The 15968-nt window shown below is 40.0% G+C and overlaps 1 protein-coding gene across 3 annotated transcripts; it reads left to right on the plus strand.

Annotated features, from left to right (window-relative positions):
* The first annotated feature begins 1898 nt into the window (after positions 1 to 1898).
* On the plus strand, positions 1899 to 6927 carry LOC149254318 (3beta-hydroxysteroid-dehydrogenase/decarboxylase-like). 3 transcript variants are annotated; one of them, XM_089457019.1, is made up of 3 exons: positions 1899 to 2315; positions 4063 to 4146; positions 6749 to 6927. In XM_089457019.1, exons 1-2 carry the CDS (start codon positions 2051 to 2053, stop codon positions 4095 to 4097), a joined length of 300 nt encoding a protein of 99 aa, XP_089313145.1. In that variant the 5' UTR covers positions 1899 to 2050; the 3' UTR covers positions 4098 to 4146; positions 6749 to 6927. The 3 variants fall into 3 exon arrangements, with proteins under 3 accessions (XP_089313145.1, XP_089313142.1, XP_089313144.1); XM_089457016.1 differs by lacking the exon at positions 4063 to 4146; XM_089457018.1 differs by lacking the exon at positions 6749 to 6927 and having other exon boundaries at positions 4063 to 4273.
* Positions 6928 to 15968: the final 9041 nt, after the last annotated feature.

Genomic DNA, 15968 nt, shown 5'->3' on the forward strand with positions numbered 1-15968 from the left:
TGATTCCAAGATTTCGCTCTAAGATGATCATGCAATAGATTTAGGTTTTTTCAATGGGTATACATTGCCTTATATTATTTATTAGTCCCTGCCATCTCGCAATCGGCAGGGACTATAGTAATCGTTAGTCTTCGACTTAGCATTAGTTTACAGTTTTTTTAGTGTGTTATACGGTGCTTAGTATAAAGTTCGGAAATGCGCTGTGCGGTGTTCTCCCCAGATAGCCAAAGTCTGATTCCCCGCTGAAGCTTTCCCATCTTATTTGGCCTCTTCCCGAGGCGGAAGAGGCCCGAACATAGGTTAAATTGCTATTTAGGCCCAGTTCATTATGGCTGACCGTCAACGGTCTCGTGTTAATGCTAGCATTAATTCGTTAATTCGTATTATCTGCAAACAGGTATATGCTAAGGTTGCAGGGTATGCTATGGTTTGATCTTAACAGGTGTTGTGCAGGTGTCCGTGCCTGGCACTAGCTGACTGCAACTCAGTGTCTGTCGCATGATCCTCATCAACAGGTGCATCGTATGTAACATAGCATCAATGCGAAGTAGGAACTAAGGTTCTGTAGGGTAAGCCCCGTCCCGGGGGACTATGGGTAATATATCCTATCAGGCAGGAAGGGAGAAGGCAAGCAGCAAGATAGGTTTGATCGAAGGCATTCAGTCAGGGGGGAAAGGTCGAAGCGTGTCTTCCGGGTGATGGACATCAATCTTATTTTAGACCTGAACACGCTACACCCGCTCAGCAGAGTCCGGCCCTCGGCTTCTTGTGGGTGGCATGGGGGTATAGATAGGCTACGGCTGGTAGGGATCCCCAATATCAACGCCTCTGACCAATGTGCATATGGAGCAGCAAAACCCCCACAGGGAAGGCAATGGCAGGCCTGTTCTGATACTCACAAGCTGCATACACTGTTTTGATGGATGAATACAGATTTGCCGATTTAACAAGTACAGAGCTCATTTTGTTCATACAGCGTGAACCTGGGTGGGCGGCGGCCCGGGGCATACCGATGCGTACGCAGGGAAGGAAAGAGGAGAAGGTAGAGCCTGACGCTAGGGTTTCTTGGCCTTCGTAGGCGGCACTCCAGGCTTTATGCTCCAGGATGACATACATAGAAATCCAGATTCAGAGCTACGGATGTTTACCTGAAGTTTGGAGAGCTTTGCAACAAGCTCTTACAGCAGGACGGATGGAAGAAACAGTTCGGGAGCAACACTGAGACAGAGGGTTCCGAGCAGGCCTTTGCGGCCAATTTCAAAGGCAAAGGAAAAGGGGCCAAGAAGAAAGGGCAACACAGACCAGAAAACCAACCAGGGAGGGCCTTAGCAGAAGGCTCATGTCATAGAGCACACAGAGGAGGAGTCAGTCTTGTAAACAACCACTATTCTGCGAAAAGATGAAAAAAACAGGGCTTAATGTGTTCTGCTCATCTGGGAGTGTTGGCAGCTGGATGAGACAAACCTAGAAGGCCATGAAATTGAAAAACTGGTGCATGTGCAGTGGACAGTTGGATTATCCTTCTGCCTCCTGTATTGACATATGACCATGATACAATGTTAAGTGGCATGGTTTAGTGCCTCCATGCTATCCCACAGAGAAGGAGGTGAGCCATGTGGCCCTGCTATCCCACTGAGAAGGAGGTGAGCAGGGCCCACATGGACGTGTTTTAATTTTTAGTTTTCCAAGAGCTTCGTTCCCTTTTAATGTTAAATTACATCACTAATATACCCTCTTTGGTCATTTCAGGTTATACTTCTTTTACTCGTGTACAACTACCTGGTCTGAGCTGAGAGGGAATCATACTGTAAAAATATATGGTGAGCCATTCTCCTTCCTTTTCTTTTAAGGCACAAAAAGTGACTTTAATCAGCCGACCATACCTAACCACCTTTGCTTAAGAATATATACACAGTAAAAGACGGTAATCAATCTATCAGGAAGTAACGAATTGTCCTCATGTCCATGAAAACCAGTCCAGTCAAGTCAGTCTCAAGCATAAAAATCTGCAGAGCAAGGGAATTCCTTCAATTTCGCTTCCAGCTCGTCAATGGCGATCGAGGAGGGTTTGAAAAATTTCCCGGCAGTAGAATTTGATTGCTGCGTTGTGACGGGAGGACGAGGATTTGTGGCTCGTCATCTTGTTCGGAAACTTCTGGAATCCGGTCGATGGATCGTAAGAATTGCCGATTTTGCTCGTACAATGACTTTGGATGAAAACGAAGAGCAGAGTTCGATTCTTGCTGAGGCTCTCAAGTCTGGACGGGCTGTATACTATGGCGTCGATGTCAGAAACAAGTCGGAGCTGGTTGAAGGTTAGGCATATACTTCCAGTTATTAAATCTTAATTACCGGTATTGATTTTTTCCGCGCTGGATCATAGCTTGCTTTTTCTTCGGGTTCTTCGGGCCGGTTTTGGCTTTCAATGCCTCTGCTGCGCAATTTGCTGTAAAAGTTCAATGGATTTTGTGGCAATTACCTGTCGTTTTGCCGTTTCTGCGATTTTTTTCTTGTTTGAACGTTTCTTCATTGGAAAGAGATTAAAAGTGATAGATATTGTGGATATTTTCATTTCAATTTTCTTTGCTGCAGTTTTCTATTTACAATTGCATTTAGTTTTGTGGATTTTGTGCGGATGGTAGGGTATTGTGTTTCCATGGATTATTTCATGGTTTAATTTTGATCATGAGATGAAGCATGTTGCTGCTTTAGCATGGAGATTTTCGAGTGAGATGTTTTGAAGGTACTATTAACAGTTTAAATGAATTTGCCGATAAAAATTTAGAGTCCATTGCCAATTATTTTACTTTTCTATGAAGTATTCAGTTTTCTTGATGTTCAGAGTGCTGGGATTTCATTGTAAATAGATCAAATGCAGAAACTTACTGCGAGTTTTCTATCGATGTTTAGCTTGCCGATTTGTGTTCGCTATAATACGATGCAAAGGTAGTCCTGCAGCACTTTTAATGGAGGGTTCTTGCTTTCCATGTTTGATTGAGGCTTTGAGCCCTTCTTTAAAAGGGATGGGATGCAAGAACCACTGTTAACAAGTTTTCTGTTAAGAACCGGTGTTAATAAGTTCTTTTTGGAAGAATTCTCTTGTAAAGGTGTGCTTATTGCATTATCTGCATTGAAGTATCGGACTCTCTTGTTAATAAAGGTTCATGGCCGATAAACAATTTCCATCCATTAACTAAATGCTAGTAATCGATCCATAGGTTTCTCTTTTCCATAGATCCATAGGTTTCTATTTTCCATGGGGTTTTTGTAGTTCATGGATTTGGTTTCCTTATGGAAAGACGATATTTTTTGGCCATGAAACATAGAATTATAGGAGCACAGATTTCCATATCTCGAGCTACATTTTGGCCGGCTGTGTTAATTTTCTGATATGTTTTGATGAGGGAGATTGAGGTCAACATATGGGCTGCATTCACGTTTTTAAAACTCGAACCTTTGGCATCGCTGTTTGAGTTTTCTGCTCATTCTGAGTTTAATGTTTATGGAAAGAGAACCCGTAGATAAGAGTGGTTAACAAAAGGTGAAATCCAGTTAGAGGAGGAACACAAGCAACCAGATCACAGTATTGCATTTTTCTCTTTGGCTAACCCTGAGTGAAAGGATGTTGATAGGTAGCACATGCAGATGCTATCTGAAAATATTTAGTAGATACTGATATTTATTCTACAACTTAGAGTATATAGCCTATTGCATTAGAGAACAGCAACCTGATCAGAAATAATGGAGACAAGGTACGATTGCTATACTTATAGTCTTTGTTATCATTTATTTTCCTGCAACATTGCATTCTGATGTTTCTATTATAGCTTATCTTTACTCAATAAATGCCTGTTATTTTATGAGGCCAGCTTTTATTTAATTCTTTGTCTTTTGATTTGAAGAACATGTTTCCACAATATTTGCATCTTCTTGTGGATATTCCTATCGAAATTACAATATTTGCAATAGGTTTGGAGTTAATTTAGTATTTTTGGTGCAAGTGCGAGTTCTCCATTATCCCTTAGAGTATTTATTGTTGGAATTGATTTGAATTTTATGTAGGCAATGGATCCGTAACTGGGCCTGCTCCTGGGTAGAGATAAATTTTTATGTGCTGATAATAATATGTGAGCAAAAGCGATCCAGGTAAGGAACTAACTGATTGAAGCTTCTTGGAAGCTAACTGATTGAAGCTTCTTGAACCTTCATTATTGTCTTTTTGCTGCAATGACATCTTCATGTTTATGCAATTTATGTGTAACTGTTTTAGTCATGTATCCTAAACTTCTCATGATATTGAATCTATACTAATGTGCAACTTGTATAGTATACCAACACCTTGAGGTAATGAACGGTGACATCTTCATGTTTATACAATTTATGTGTAACTGTTTTAGTCATGTATCCTAAACTTCTCATGACATTGAATCTATACTAATGTGCAACTTGTATAGTATACCAACACCTTGAGGTAATGAACTGTGTATATTCAATACTTTAATGTCATCTCAGGAGTGGACTACAAGCATTACCTCCCACACTTCTAATATCTTCGATTGACAAAAAGCATTGGTGGAATACGAATAGCTACCATTGCAAGTCTCCTTTACTGCCTGCAGCAACAAGTATGGAGAAGTTCTATATTCAACACCTGTTGAAATGCCAACTGATTTAAATTCTCTAAACATAACAGTAAACAACTCGTAAAATAATACCATATTAGACTAGTAGTCAAATGGCATCCTTAGAACTACCATCCTTGTATGAAGAATACAAAAATTGTGCCTATGATTCTATGGTATCTTATTTTGCTGTTGCAGGGTACACACCTGGTATAATTCATCTGAAATAAGTCCCTTTCCATGTGCAAAAGGCACCTGTGTGCTGTCAAATGCTTCATCTGTAATTCCATTTCCAACCAGATAACCCTGAAAAACTAGCCATGCAAGAAGTCAGACAATGAGAAAACGTAACATAGTTTCTAGTCATCAACATATTTTGGAGAGGCCTGAATGAAGGCTATGAATTTCAATTAGATTAGCAAAGAGTTTTGACCTTAAGGTTCAAGGTTGGGTACTTAATACCAGCTGCATTTTCTGTCATATACCTCTTATGTATCCTTTAGTTCAATCATTGAAGTACAGTATCAAGTACTAATGGTTACACCCCTCTCTTATTCGTATTCAACGCCTATTTATTACATCTACTCAACACACATGAGAGGGACTATGTTGGTCAAGGGGGTCTGTTGATCAACCCGCTCATTACACAGTTTTGACCCAATCCAAACACTGGTTAATGCCTATCATGGGCAGCAGTACTGAACATAAAGGGATGCCATGAAAGCATTGGCCAATTAATTCTTGTCTTCTTGATACAAACAGCTCACATATTGTTGTAGTTCTTTTGCTCTATGTATGCGGTACAATACTGCAAACAGCTTAATTGAAAAGGAAAGTCTGAATCAGGGTTATAATGTTTTTAAGGGATCAAAAGTTTTCAACTTATGGACCTTAGTACATGCTTAAGCATTTACTATTAGTCAAGCAGTACGATACTTGTCAAAGATCTTTGTTTGTTGAATATAATAACTTAACCCAAATATGAGTTGCTTAGAACAAGACTTATTTAGACTTTAAACAGGAAGTCTTTGCATTTGTTCTCAAATCTTTCTCATTCTAGTATACTGCAGCATATAAATAATGACATAAGACATTCCAGAAATCAAGATTGGCATGTAGTAGGGTAAGGACATATTGGTCAAAGACCAAAGCAGATCCATTGATTAATCAAGGTGAATAGGTGGTCAGTGGATTGATGCATGATCCTTTCTGAAGTAGTTGGAAGACCAAGAAAATAGTGACCTACAATCTAACACTAAGATTCCATTTGAGATCTGCCCCTGATGTCAGATACATCACCTAATTTCTCTTTTATTGCCGTCACATACATCATCTCATATGCCATCTGCTTCCGATGTCAGATAGATCGCTTAATTGCAAATTGTTTATTAGAATATCTTGGCCGCAATCTAACCCTAAGATTTCATTTGAGATCTGCCCCTGATGTCAGATACATCACCTAATCTCCCATTTACTTTTGCCGTCACATACATCATTTCATATGCCAATCGATTGCTCACTTAACGTAAGTTCTCCGTTTTATAGCGATCATTTAATACTGGCCTCCTCCAATCTGATCTTCAAGTATTTCAGATCCATTCCAAATCAATCCGTATACGTACTTACTTCTGCACGTGTCAGCAGTTTACCCCGCATTCAAGTCTTGTGATCTTGCATGGCTTTCCTTATTTGGTTGTACAGTAAAATATTCTCAAAAACCCAGTTCCATTCACACTTAAAACCAGTTTGCAAACACATTGAACTCTTTTATAAATTGGCAAAAGCAATGCCTAATTTCTCGCTTACAAAAGAAAACCACCTTCTCCACCTAGATATTGACATACATCTCTCTGCTTCACATTACATGGAATCCATTAGCATAAGCCAACTTACTCAACTAGCGGCATTGTTTCTCTTAGCACTTGTTCTCATGACTCTTCTGATTATCGACATCGTAAAAGTAGAAACACGAAGAAAAAAGAAACCAAGAAAACAATAACATCTTGAACGAAGAGCATATGATTATGGAGTATGTTTCAGTTGTATAGTCAAAATTCTGAATCTCACGCCTATTTTTGCATTACTTTACGCGTTGTCTTAATTCCCCGCTTCCTTGTCTGTTACAGGTCTACGACAGATGCTTCAAATATGCATTTGGATCTGCCATGGTGCTGAAACTCTCATTTTTATGCTTTTATCGTCTCTGCTGGCATGCCGATGATTACAAAACTAGCATATCAAGCTGACAAAGGAGAAGCACTGCAAACTGCCCTGATTGCAAATAACAACGTTCCTTGAATCTAAAGAATCTAACCAGTATTCCAGTTTCAGTCTGCTTCATAGGCATAATGTCGTGCTTGTCTTTTATTCTTCACATATTACAGTCCGTCATAAGAAATGCTTATTTTAACTTGATGCTATGCATTTGTATCTGCCATGGTACTGAAACTCTCATTTTTATGCTTTTATCGTCTTTGCTGGGATGCCGATGGTTACAAAACAAGCATATCAAGCTGAAAAAGGAGAGGCACTGCAGACTGCCCTGATTAGAAATAACAGCGCTCCTTGAATCTAAAGAATCAGTGTATCATTGATGCCAGTATTCTAGTTTCGTTTTTTCTATATATATGAAAACTGTCTGAAAAAAGTATCAATTTGCTTTATAGGCATAATCTGCTTCATAGGCATAATGTCGTGCTTGTCTTGTACTCTTCACATGTTACAATTTTTCATAAGAAATGATTATTTTAACTTGATGCTATGCATTTGGATCTGCCATGGTGCTAAAACTCTCATTTTTATGCTTTTATCGTCTCTACTGAGATGTCGATGATTACGAAACTAGCATATCAAGATCATGAAGGAGAGGCAGTGTATCATTGATGCCACATCAAATAGGACCTACTTGGCGATGCCCTTAAGGCTACTCCTGGCTGTGATTGACTTGCTATGAAAAGACTAGAGGTTCTATGTCTAGAAGTGATTCTATGTCTAGAAGTGATTCTATGACTAGAGCTTCTAGACTAAGCAGAGGTTCTAGTAAAGACTGTGAGTATGGCGCATGACTGTGTACTTGACGATCTGGGATAGTCCGATGATATCCATTGCCCAAGCTCGAATGGCCAAGGCTTGATAATCGAGTCTAAGTCGGAAGCCGGCTTGTGCTGCATTGGTCCATACCTCTGGCAGGCTGCTAAAACTCTCATTTTTATGCTTTTATCGTCTCTGTTGGGATGTCGATGATTACGAAACTAGCATATCAAGCTCACAAAGGAGAGGCAGTATATCATTGATGCCACATCAAATAGGACCTACTTGGCTATGCCCTTAAGGCTACTCCTGGCTGTGATTGACTTGCTATGCAAAGACTAGAGGTTCTATGTCTAAAAGTGATTCTATGACTAGAGCTTCTAGACTAAGCAGAGGTCCTAGTAAAGACTCTGAGTATGGCGCATGACTGTGTACTTGACGATCTGGGATAGTCCGATGATATCCATTGCCCAAGCTCGAAATGGCCAAGGCTTGATAATTGGGTCTAAGTCGGAAGCCGGCTTCTACTACATTGGTCCATACCTCTGGCAGGCATCGCAACTTCTAGCATGTGCTATGCAATCTGACAGGACCTTAGTTTTCACGGGAGTCAGTCTTTTTGATGAGCTAACTAGAAGCTTAGAGGAGAATTCTATGACTAGAGCTTCTAGACTAAGCAGAGGTCCTAGTAAAGACTGTGAGTATGGCGCATGACTGTGTACTTGACGATCTGGGATAGTCCGATGATATCCATTGCCCAAGCTCGAAATGGCCAAGGCTTGATAATCGGGTCTAAGTCGGAAGCCGGCTTGTACTGCATTGGTCCATACCTCTGGCAGGCATCGCAGCTTTTAGCATGTGCTATGCAATCTGACAGGACCTTAGTTTGCCCGGGAGTCAGTCTTTTCGATGAGCTAACTAGAAGCTTAGAGGAGAACGCTAGTGTGCACACTTCCGGCCGGACAAAGGTTAACTTGATGCAGGGACTCGCTGCCTCGCAGCTTCCCTTGTTACCTCAAGCAGGGCTTAATGGATGCATTATCCTTGGATTTTTCAAGAAGTGGATATCTTGAGTGAATAAATATCTTGCACATATAAGTAATACATTGTGTTTATGATAAATTGTGTATTTAAAGATATGAAATAGAAAAATACGATTAAGGATGTTTTAGTTTTGAAGTATTGAAAATAATTAAAATAATACGTTTAAAAATTAACCAATATGAATAAGCAGTTTATACAAATAAAGTGGGGTTTAAATCTCTTTAAATATAAACCTAGCCCCACCAAATTTGATATTAACTTAAATAATTAAACACGGGGTAAAATAATATAAATAAAGAATTAAAAGAAAAGATATTTGAGTAAAAGGTTTAGTATATTTAAAAAAAATCACTATAAAGAATAGTAATTATTTCCAAATAAACAATAAATGAATGGTAGATAGGGGAATGATTTTCATTTAACTTTTGAAGTTTTTCAATATTCTAGTAAAATCATGCAAATTGTTTTTTATAAAATAGAGAAAAAGGAGTAGAAAGGAAATTTTTTTACCATATAATATTGTAAATAAGAATGATTTCAAAGTTTTTTTTTTTTTTTTTTCCTTTTAATGAATTTGAAGGGTTATATATAATTTGGTTTTTTTGGTCAAATTTTGAATTTGAATTGTTTTAAATACATTCTTGAGTGCATATATGGATTTAGCATCATGAAAATCTTTTATAGGACTTTTATTTTGGAGATCAGAACTAAACTTACGAAAAATTTGTATTGCACTTGGATTGTGGAGAGTTAATAACTCAAACTTGTGATTCTAACAAATCCTTACCACAATTTGGACAAATTCGACCAGAAAATATGCTCATAAAAGCTTCTGAAACATACAATAGGTAAAGTACCACAACCTTAAGTATAGCTCCATGGGATCTACGATTAAGATTGATGTATGCTAGGCAAATTACTTTGAAGATACTGTGTTGATCTAGGGTTTTGCTTTAGGGTTTGTGTAGCTGGTTACCATGGCGAGGGGAGGAGGAGGGAGTTCTGCTCCCTCCTACAGTCAAGTAGTTGCAGAAAAAAGCAAGGGAGATGGTTCCCATCGCTAGAAGAAACCAGTGGAGGTGGAAACATAGATTACGAATAATGAAAAATCGGAAACCATCGGACCTCAAGAACAGGAAAAGAACCATGAGGAACATAGTAAGGAGAAGAGAACAAAGGGTAACAATCAGAAAGTTTCTCCCATGAAAACATCAAGAGCATGTAAACCCAAGGGGACCACTATTCCTCGAGTCGTTTTAAGTGACCCAGCGCTGCAGGTGCACAGAGAACACATGGCGAATATGTTGTTATCTATAAATTCATGGGGATCTGGCTGACAAAGAAGGCTTTCTAAACATGGATAAGGAACCACTGGAAACCAAAGGGGAAAATTGACCTTCACCTTGGGTCTAAGGGTTTCTTCATGGCGGTGTTCACAAGCCTAGAGGACAAAGACAAAGTGTTCGAAGGAGGACCTTATTTTTACGTGTCTGTAGGCCTTTACATGAGACCATGGGTAATGAACTTTGTCCCAGAATGAGAGACTTTCACCTCGGTACTGGTATGGATAAGACTCTACTCCCTTCCTTTAGATTATTGGCTGCTAGAATCTCTAAAGGCTATTGGTAACAAGCTAGGTCATTTTATAAAAATCTCAGATACTACTTTAAGAGGCAAATACACTTCCTTTGCCTGGAATTGTGTGGAAATGGACTTATCTGAGGCACTTCCAGATGCAATCATTTTGGAAGTGTATGACGAGGAATGGGTGCAAACAGTAGACTATGAACACGTCCCATTCAGGTGTCGTAAGTGCCATGAACATGGGCACCTATACAGAGACTACCATTTGATCAAACTGGAGATCAACACAAAAGCCACCACAGGCAAGGTTCCCGAAGGCTTTACTAAGGTAGGGCGTAAATGGAAAGGAGGCAAGAGGTACCAAAAGAAAAGTACTGAAGATGGGCAAACAAACCGTAATAGTTTCAAGATCTTAGAAGAAGAAGTTGAAAACAATGGGACAAACCAGGAATCGGAGAATATTCACAATGAGAAGGAAGGGGATGCTAACATGGAGGAGATACTAGAAAACGACAAATAAATGGATGATTTGCCAAATATGATGGAGCTTAGTAGGGACCATGAGATGACTCCAAGTGAGGAAAGAATAGAAGACGATGAACTGCAGGAGATTCTAGAGAGGGAGAATTTAGATCTAGAAAATTTTCTAGAGGAGGGAATCACCAAAGCGGTTGACTCTCTACCAAAAGCGGAGTTTGACAAGGTTCAACAACTCTTCCTCTAGAGATAAAAAACAAAGTGCTCTAGAGTCAAAATAAACCATGATAGCCAGGAGAATAGGGGAGTGAAAACGATGGAGGATACACCAATGCTTTCTTCAAAGAACCTGGGTAGGAAAAGAGGAAGGAAGAAATAGAATGAGCTATTGTCTGAATGTGGAAAACTTATGATTAACTCAGGTAAGATGAAGGATCTTACCAGTTACTCCTTTACAAACATTTCTTAATGAAGCTTACAACCTAGAACATTATGGGTCTAGGAAGTAAAAGGAAACAAAGAAATTTTAGTAGTCGAATAAAAGAAAAAAATCAGATATGATTTTTATTCAGGAAACAAAATGTTCAATGGACAAGATCAGAGAGATACACAACAAATGGTTAATCAAGTATGAGTATCCAGAGGTAAAAGAAGATAACTCGGTGGGGGGGATTCTCACTCTATGGGATCCTCAAAAACTTGGAATCCTGGATGCTAAAGCTTCTAAGAATTATCTATCGATGGTGACTCAACCTTTGGGGGATAAGGAGATCTACATGATCACTAATGTCTATGGCCCTCAAAACTAGAAGACAAACTAAAGCTTCTCACATCCCTTGAGGAGCTGAGGGACAAACATCCTCATATGCCTTGGATTCTACTAGGGGATTTCAATATGATCAGATCTCGTACGGGAAAAAAGGAGGTACAAGGAAACTAAGCAGGGAGTCCATTGTCTTCTAGAACTTCATGAATAACATGGGGCTAGTGGACACAGAAACAACAAATGGCATTTTTACTTGGAATAATAAGAGAGGAGGAGCTTCTCAAGTTGCCTCTAAATTAGACAGATTCATAATCTTAGAGGAACTCCTTATCGAAGGCCTTGATATGTCAGCTTTAATCCTCCCCTTCAGAGGCTCGAACCACTGGCCTGTCTAGATGGAAGCTACTTTTATGGGTACACCAAGGAACAGACCCTTTAGGTTTGAAAATATCTGGCTCTCTCACCCTGACTTCACCAGCAATATTGACAAATGGTGGATGGAAGATAGGCCCGTTCAAGGCATTAAAATGTTCATACTGTAGCAGAGACTCAAGCACATCAAATCTAGGCTTAAAGATTGGGATAAACAAGAGTTTGGCAATAATTTTGAAAGCCAAAAAAGAAGTTGAGAAGAAAATCTAGGAGATTAATCAGATCAACATCCTAGAGGGTTTTTATGACGAAAGGAAAATTCAGGTTGATTCTTTGCAGAACGAATGGGAGGATCGGTGCTTACAAGAGGAGATTTTATGGAGATAGAAATCGAGGGTGTAATGGATTAGAGAAGGAGAAAGAAACACAAAGGTTTTTCATAGATGAAATTTGGATCGCAGATCTCATAAAAAAATTTCCAAACTCAAAGATTCTCAACGGAAAGAGCTTGTCTCACACATAGAAATAGAATCTGTCCTAGTTCATCACTTCCGTAGCATAGCAGAGAAGCATCTTGTTGATAGATCACGGTTCATTAACGAATTCGCAAAGTTCATTCCTAAACTTGTAACTAGGGAAGACAACCACAATCTTAATAGGCCAGTGTTAGAAGAGGAGGTTAGTGACGTCATCACTGAGATGAAAAACGGGCAAGCCCCTGGCCTTGATGGTTTCAATGTGGATTTCTTCAAAGCTTGCTGGAAAACAATCAAACAAGATATCCTTGAGGTTGTGGAAGACTCTATAAGATCCAAAACTATTTTGAAATCTCTTAATGCCTCTTTCATAGCTTTGATTCCAAAGTAATAAAAAGCTATGACACTGGATAGATTCAGACCCATAGCTTTATGTAATGTGGTGTACAAAATTATCTCCAAAGTGATTGATAACAGGCTAAAGCCTCTTCTTCATGCTCTCGTTTCAGAGGAGCAAACTCGTTTTGTGGAAGGAAGATAGATTCTCAACAACATCATATAAGCACATGAGGTGGTACACTCTCTTAAGAGCAAGAAGCAAGCTGGTATGATAATGCAACCAAACCTAGCGAAAGTTTATGATAAGCTAATTTGGGCGTACATCAACAAGGTGCTAAGAGCTTATGGATTCAACCACAACTAGATAAGATGGGTTATGGCCCTTGTATCCTCGATTAGTTTCTCAATTCTACTTAATGGATCTCCCTCTAGAACCTTTATACCTTCTAGGGGTCTCAGACAAAGGGATCCACTCTCCCCCTTCCTATTTGTTCTCATGATGGAAGGACTAGGCAGAGCGATCAAAATAGCAAATGGTGAAGGAAGAATCTAGGGTCTGAAACTTACCCCAGATGGGGATGCCTCTACTCATCAACAACTTGTGGATGATATAATGTTGCAGGGCATTCCTACGGTCAAAGAAGGCAGAGAATTCAAACAGATACTGAACAACCTTTCTTTGGCGGCTGGTACAGAGGTAAGCCTTGACAAATCAAAAGTTTTTTTTTTCAATATTGGCATTGCTATTCAGAGGAACCTCACCAGAATTCTAGGGTTTCAAAGGGCTCAGTTACCTTCCAAGTACCTTAGAATTCCTCTTATTGACAAACCTCTAAGGAAGCGAGTGTGGGAACCGGTCACCAATAAACTTCAGGATAAAGTCAGGAAATGGACCTGTAGGTCTTTGAACTTGGTGGGACGTCTTTTGCTTACAAAGGTTATTCTGCATTCTACACCCATTTTCATGTTTTCAACCCTCCCTGCTCCAAAAGGTGTTATACAACAAATCAGGAGTATTAAACGAGATTCTCTTTGGGGTAAAGGGGAAGAGAAAAAGAAGTGAGCGTTAGTAGCTTGGGACAAGCTCTACAAACCTAAGGCCCATGGAGGTTTGGGGCTTCATGACCTTGAAATCCTCAGTAGAGTTTCAGGAGAAAAACTTTGGTGGAGATGGCTGAAGGAATTGGCAACCCCTTGGGCAAAGCTTTGGAAGCAGAAATATGCAAAGAATTTTCAGGAGAGGGATCATATCAGAATGTCAGGGCACATCAAGGGCTCCCACATTTGGAACCTTGCTTGGGAGAATAGAGGCATTGTCTAGTAGCATAGTTTCTGGGAGATGAGAGCTGGGAACCTTGCACAGTTTTGGGAGGATAACTGGCTGCAGGAACCAAATTTGTTTAGAGAAGAACAAACCGCTCTCAAAAATGACAATGATAACAAAGGTCTACTCATGTTAAATGACTTCTGGGATCAGGTAAGGGATACTGGAAAATGGTGAATGTGGAAGAATCTTGGTTACAACGAAGAGAGTCCTTTGAAAGCACAGGCAGATTCCCTGGCTCTAGACTTGGAAAAGAGGAAGATTTTAGTGTCTTCCTCGTTTGACCAACTGAGATGGGGCCGAAACACCAAAGGCATATTTAAACTCAAAGAAGCTAAATGCATGGCCCTAGGTTTTGATTATCCAAACCCTGACTAGGTTTGGAATAGCCTTTGGAGGAACCCGCAATGGATGAAAGTCAAGTTATTTATGTGGTTAATTCACCAAAAGAAGATTCTGACTTGGGAGAATCTTCTGAAAAGAGGTTTTGTTGGCCCATCCAAATGCCATCTTTGTGGATTACAGGAAGAAAGGATGTAGCATTTACTAAACCACTGCCCCTTTACCTCTACCTCGTGGGATTGAGCAGCCTCAGTCTTTAGGAAAACTGATAGAGACAGACTCAGCATCACCAACACATTGAAGAATTGGAGGAAAGACTTCTCACGTAATGAAATCATTAACAAGGCTTGGATTCTAGTTCTAGGCTTTATTATCTAGGTGTTGGCATTATGACACAGGTTTGGCACAGGTTTGGCTCAATGACATAAGTGTTTTCCTTGATGGCAACTCACTCAAATGGCAGATCATAGTTCAGGCTTTCAGAATGGAAGAAAATGAGATACCCGCAGGTTCCTTATCACAAAGCCACGAGCATACGCAGGTGCATCGATCAAAAGGTGCGTACATATACGCAGGTGTACCGATCAAAACATGCGTGCGTACAGTACATGCACTTTCATGTAGAGAAAAGCGCGCACGTGGGAAATCTTATGGTTGGTCCATGGTATCTAGTCCGACATTTTTGAACCTATGGTTTTGGTCCGTGGTTTTGCATCTAAAGTATTGAACCCAGGTATTGGGTCCCTAGTATTGGATCTCTATGGTTTTGGACCATGGTTTGAGTAAGGCCTAGACTATAAAAAGGAAAGGAGATCATTTGGATTGGGAGGACTAATGGGTTGAATATATTGAGAAGAGCAAAGATCTGAAATACTAGTGATCAATTGGTGAGTTATAGCTGGACTTGAATCAAGGAGGAACCTAAGCATTACAAGATGGTTAATATCTACTGATTGGTCGAGATCTCTTTGGCGCATGATTAGATCTATAAATCTAATAATCTAGGTCTGATTAAGAAAAGGGATAAATTATCTATACCCACAGGTCCGACATAGTGGAGGCGCATATTCCGCAGGATTGACATAGCAGAGGTGCGGATACTCGCAGGATTGACATAGCGCAGATGCGTATTCTGCAGGATCGATAGAGCAAAGGCGCGAATACCCGCAGATTCGACACAGCGCAGGTGCGTATTCCGCAGGATCGACACAGCAGAGGTGCGGATACCGGCAGGATTGACACAGCGAGGTGCGGATATACGCGAGTTTGACATAGCGCAGGCGCATATTCCGCAGGATTGACAGAGCAGAGGCGCGAATACCTGTAGATTCGACAGAGCACAGGCACGTATTCCACAGGATCAACACAGCAGAGGCGCGGATACCCGGAGGATTGACACAGTGGAGGCATGGATACCCGCAAGTGAAGCAAGTGAATACTACGTATACATGTAGGTTCGCTTTGACATATCAGCTATGTACGTAGATTTCTATTGGTGAAGTAGCAGACTTTTCATGAAATATGTTTTAGCTTCTTTTGTTTATTACTACAGTGTTTCGGGTTATGAATTGGTGTCTGGTTTCTGGTACTGT

Source organism: Pinus tabuliformis, chromosome 7 (genome assembly GCF_031772625.1).
Source record: "Pinus tabuliformis cultivar Carrire ecotype Pingquan chromosome 7, CPIR1, whole genome shotgun sequence".
In the NCBI taxonomy this organism is placed as follows: Eukaryota; Viridiplantae; Streptophyta; class Pinopsida; order Pinales; family Pinaceae; genus Pinus; species Pinus tabuliformis.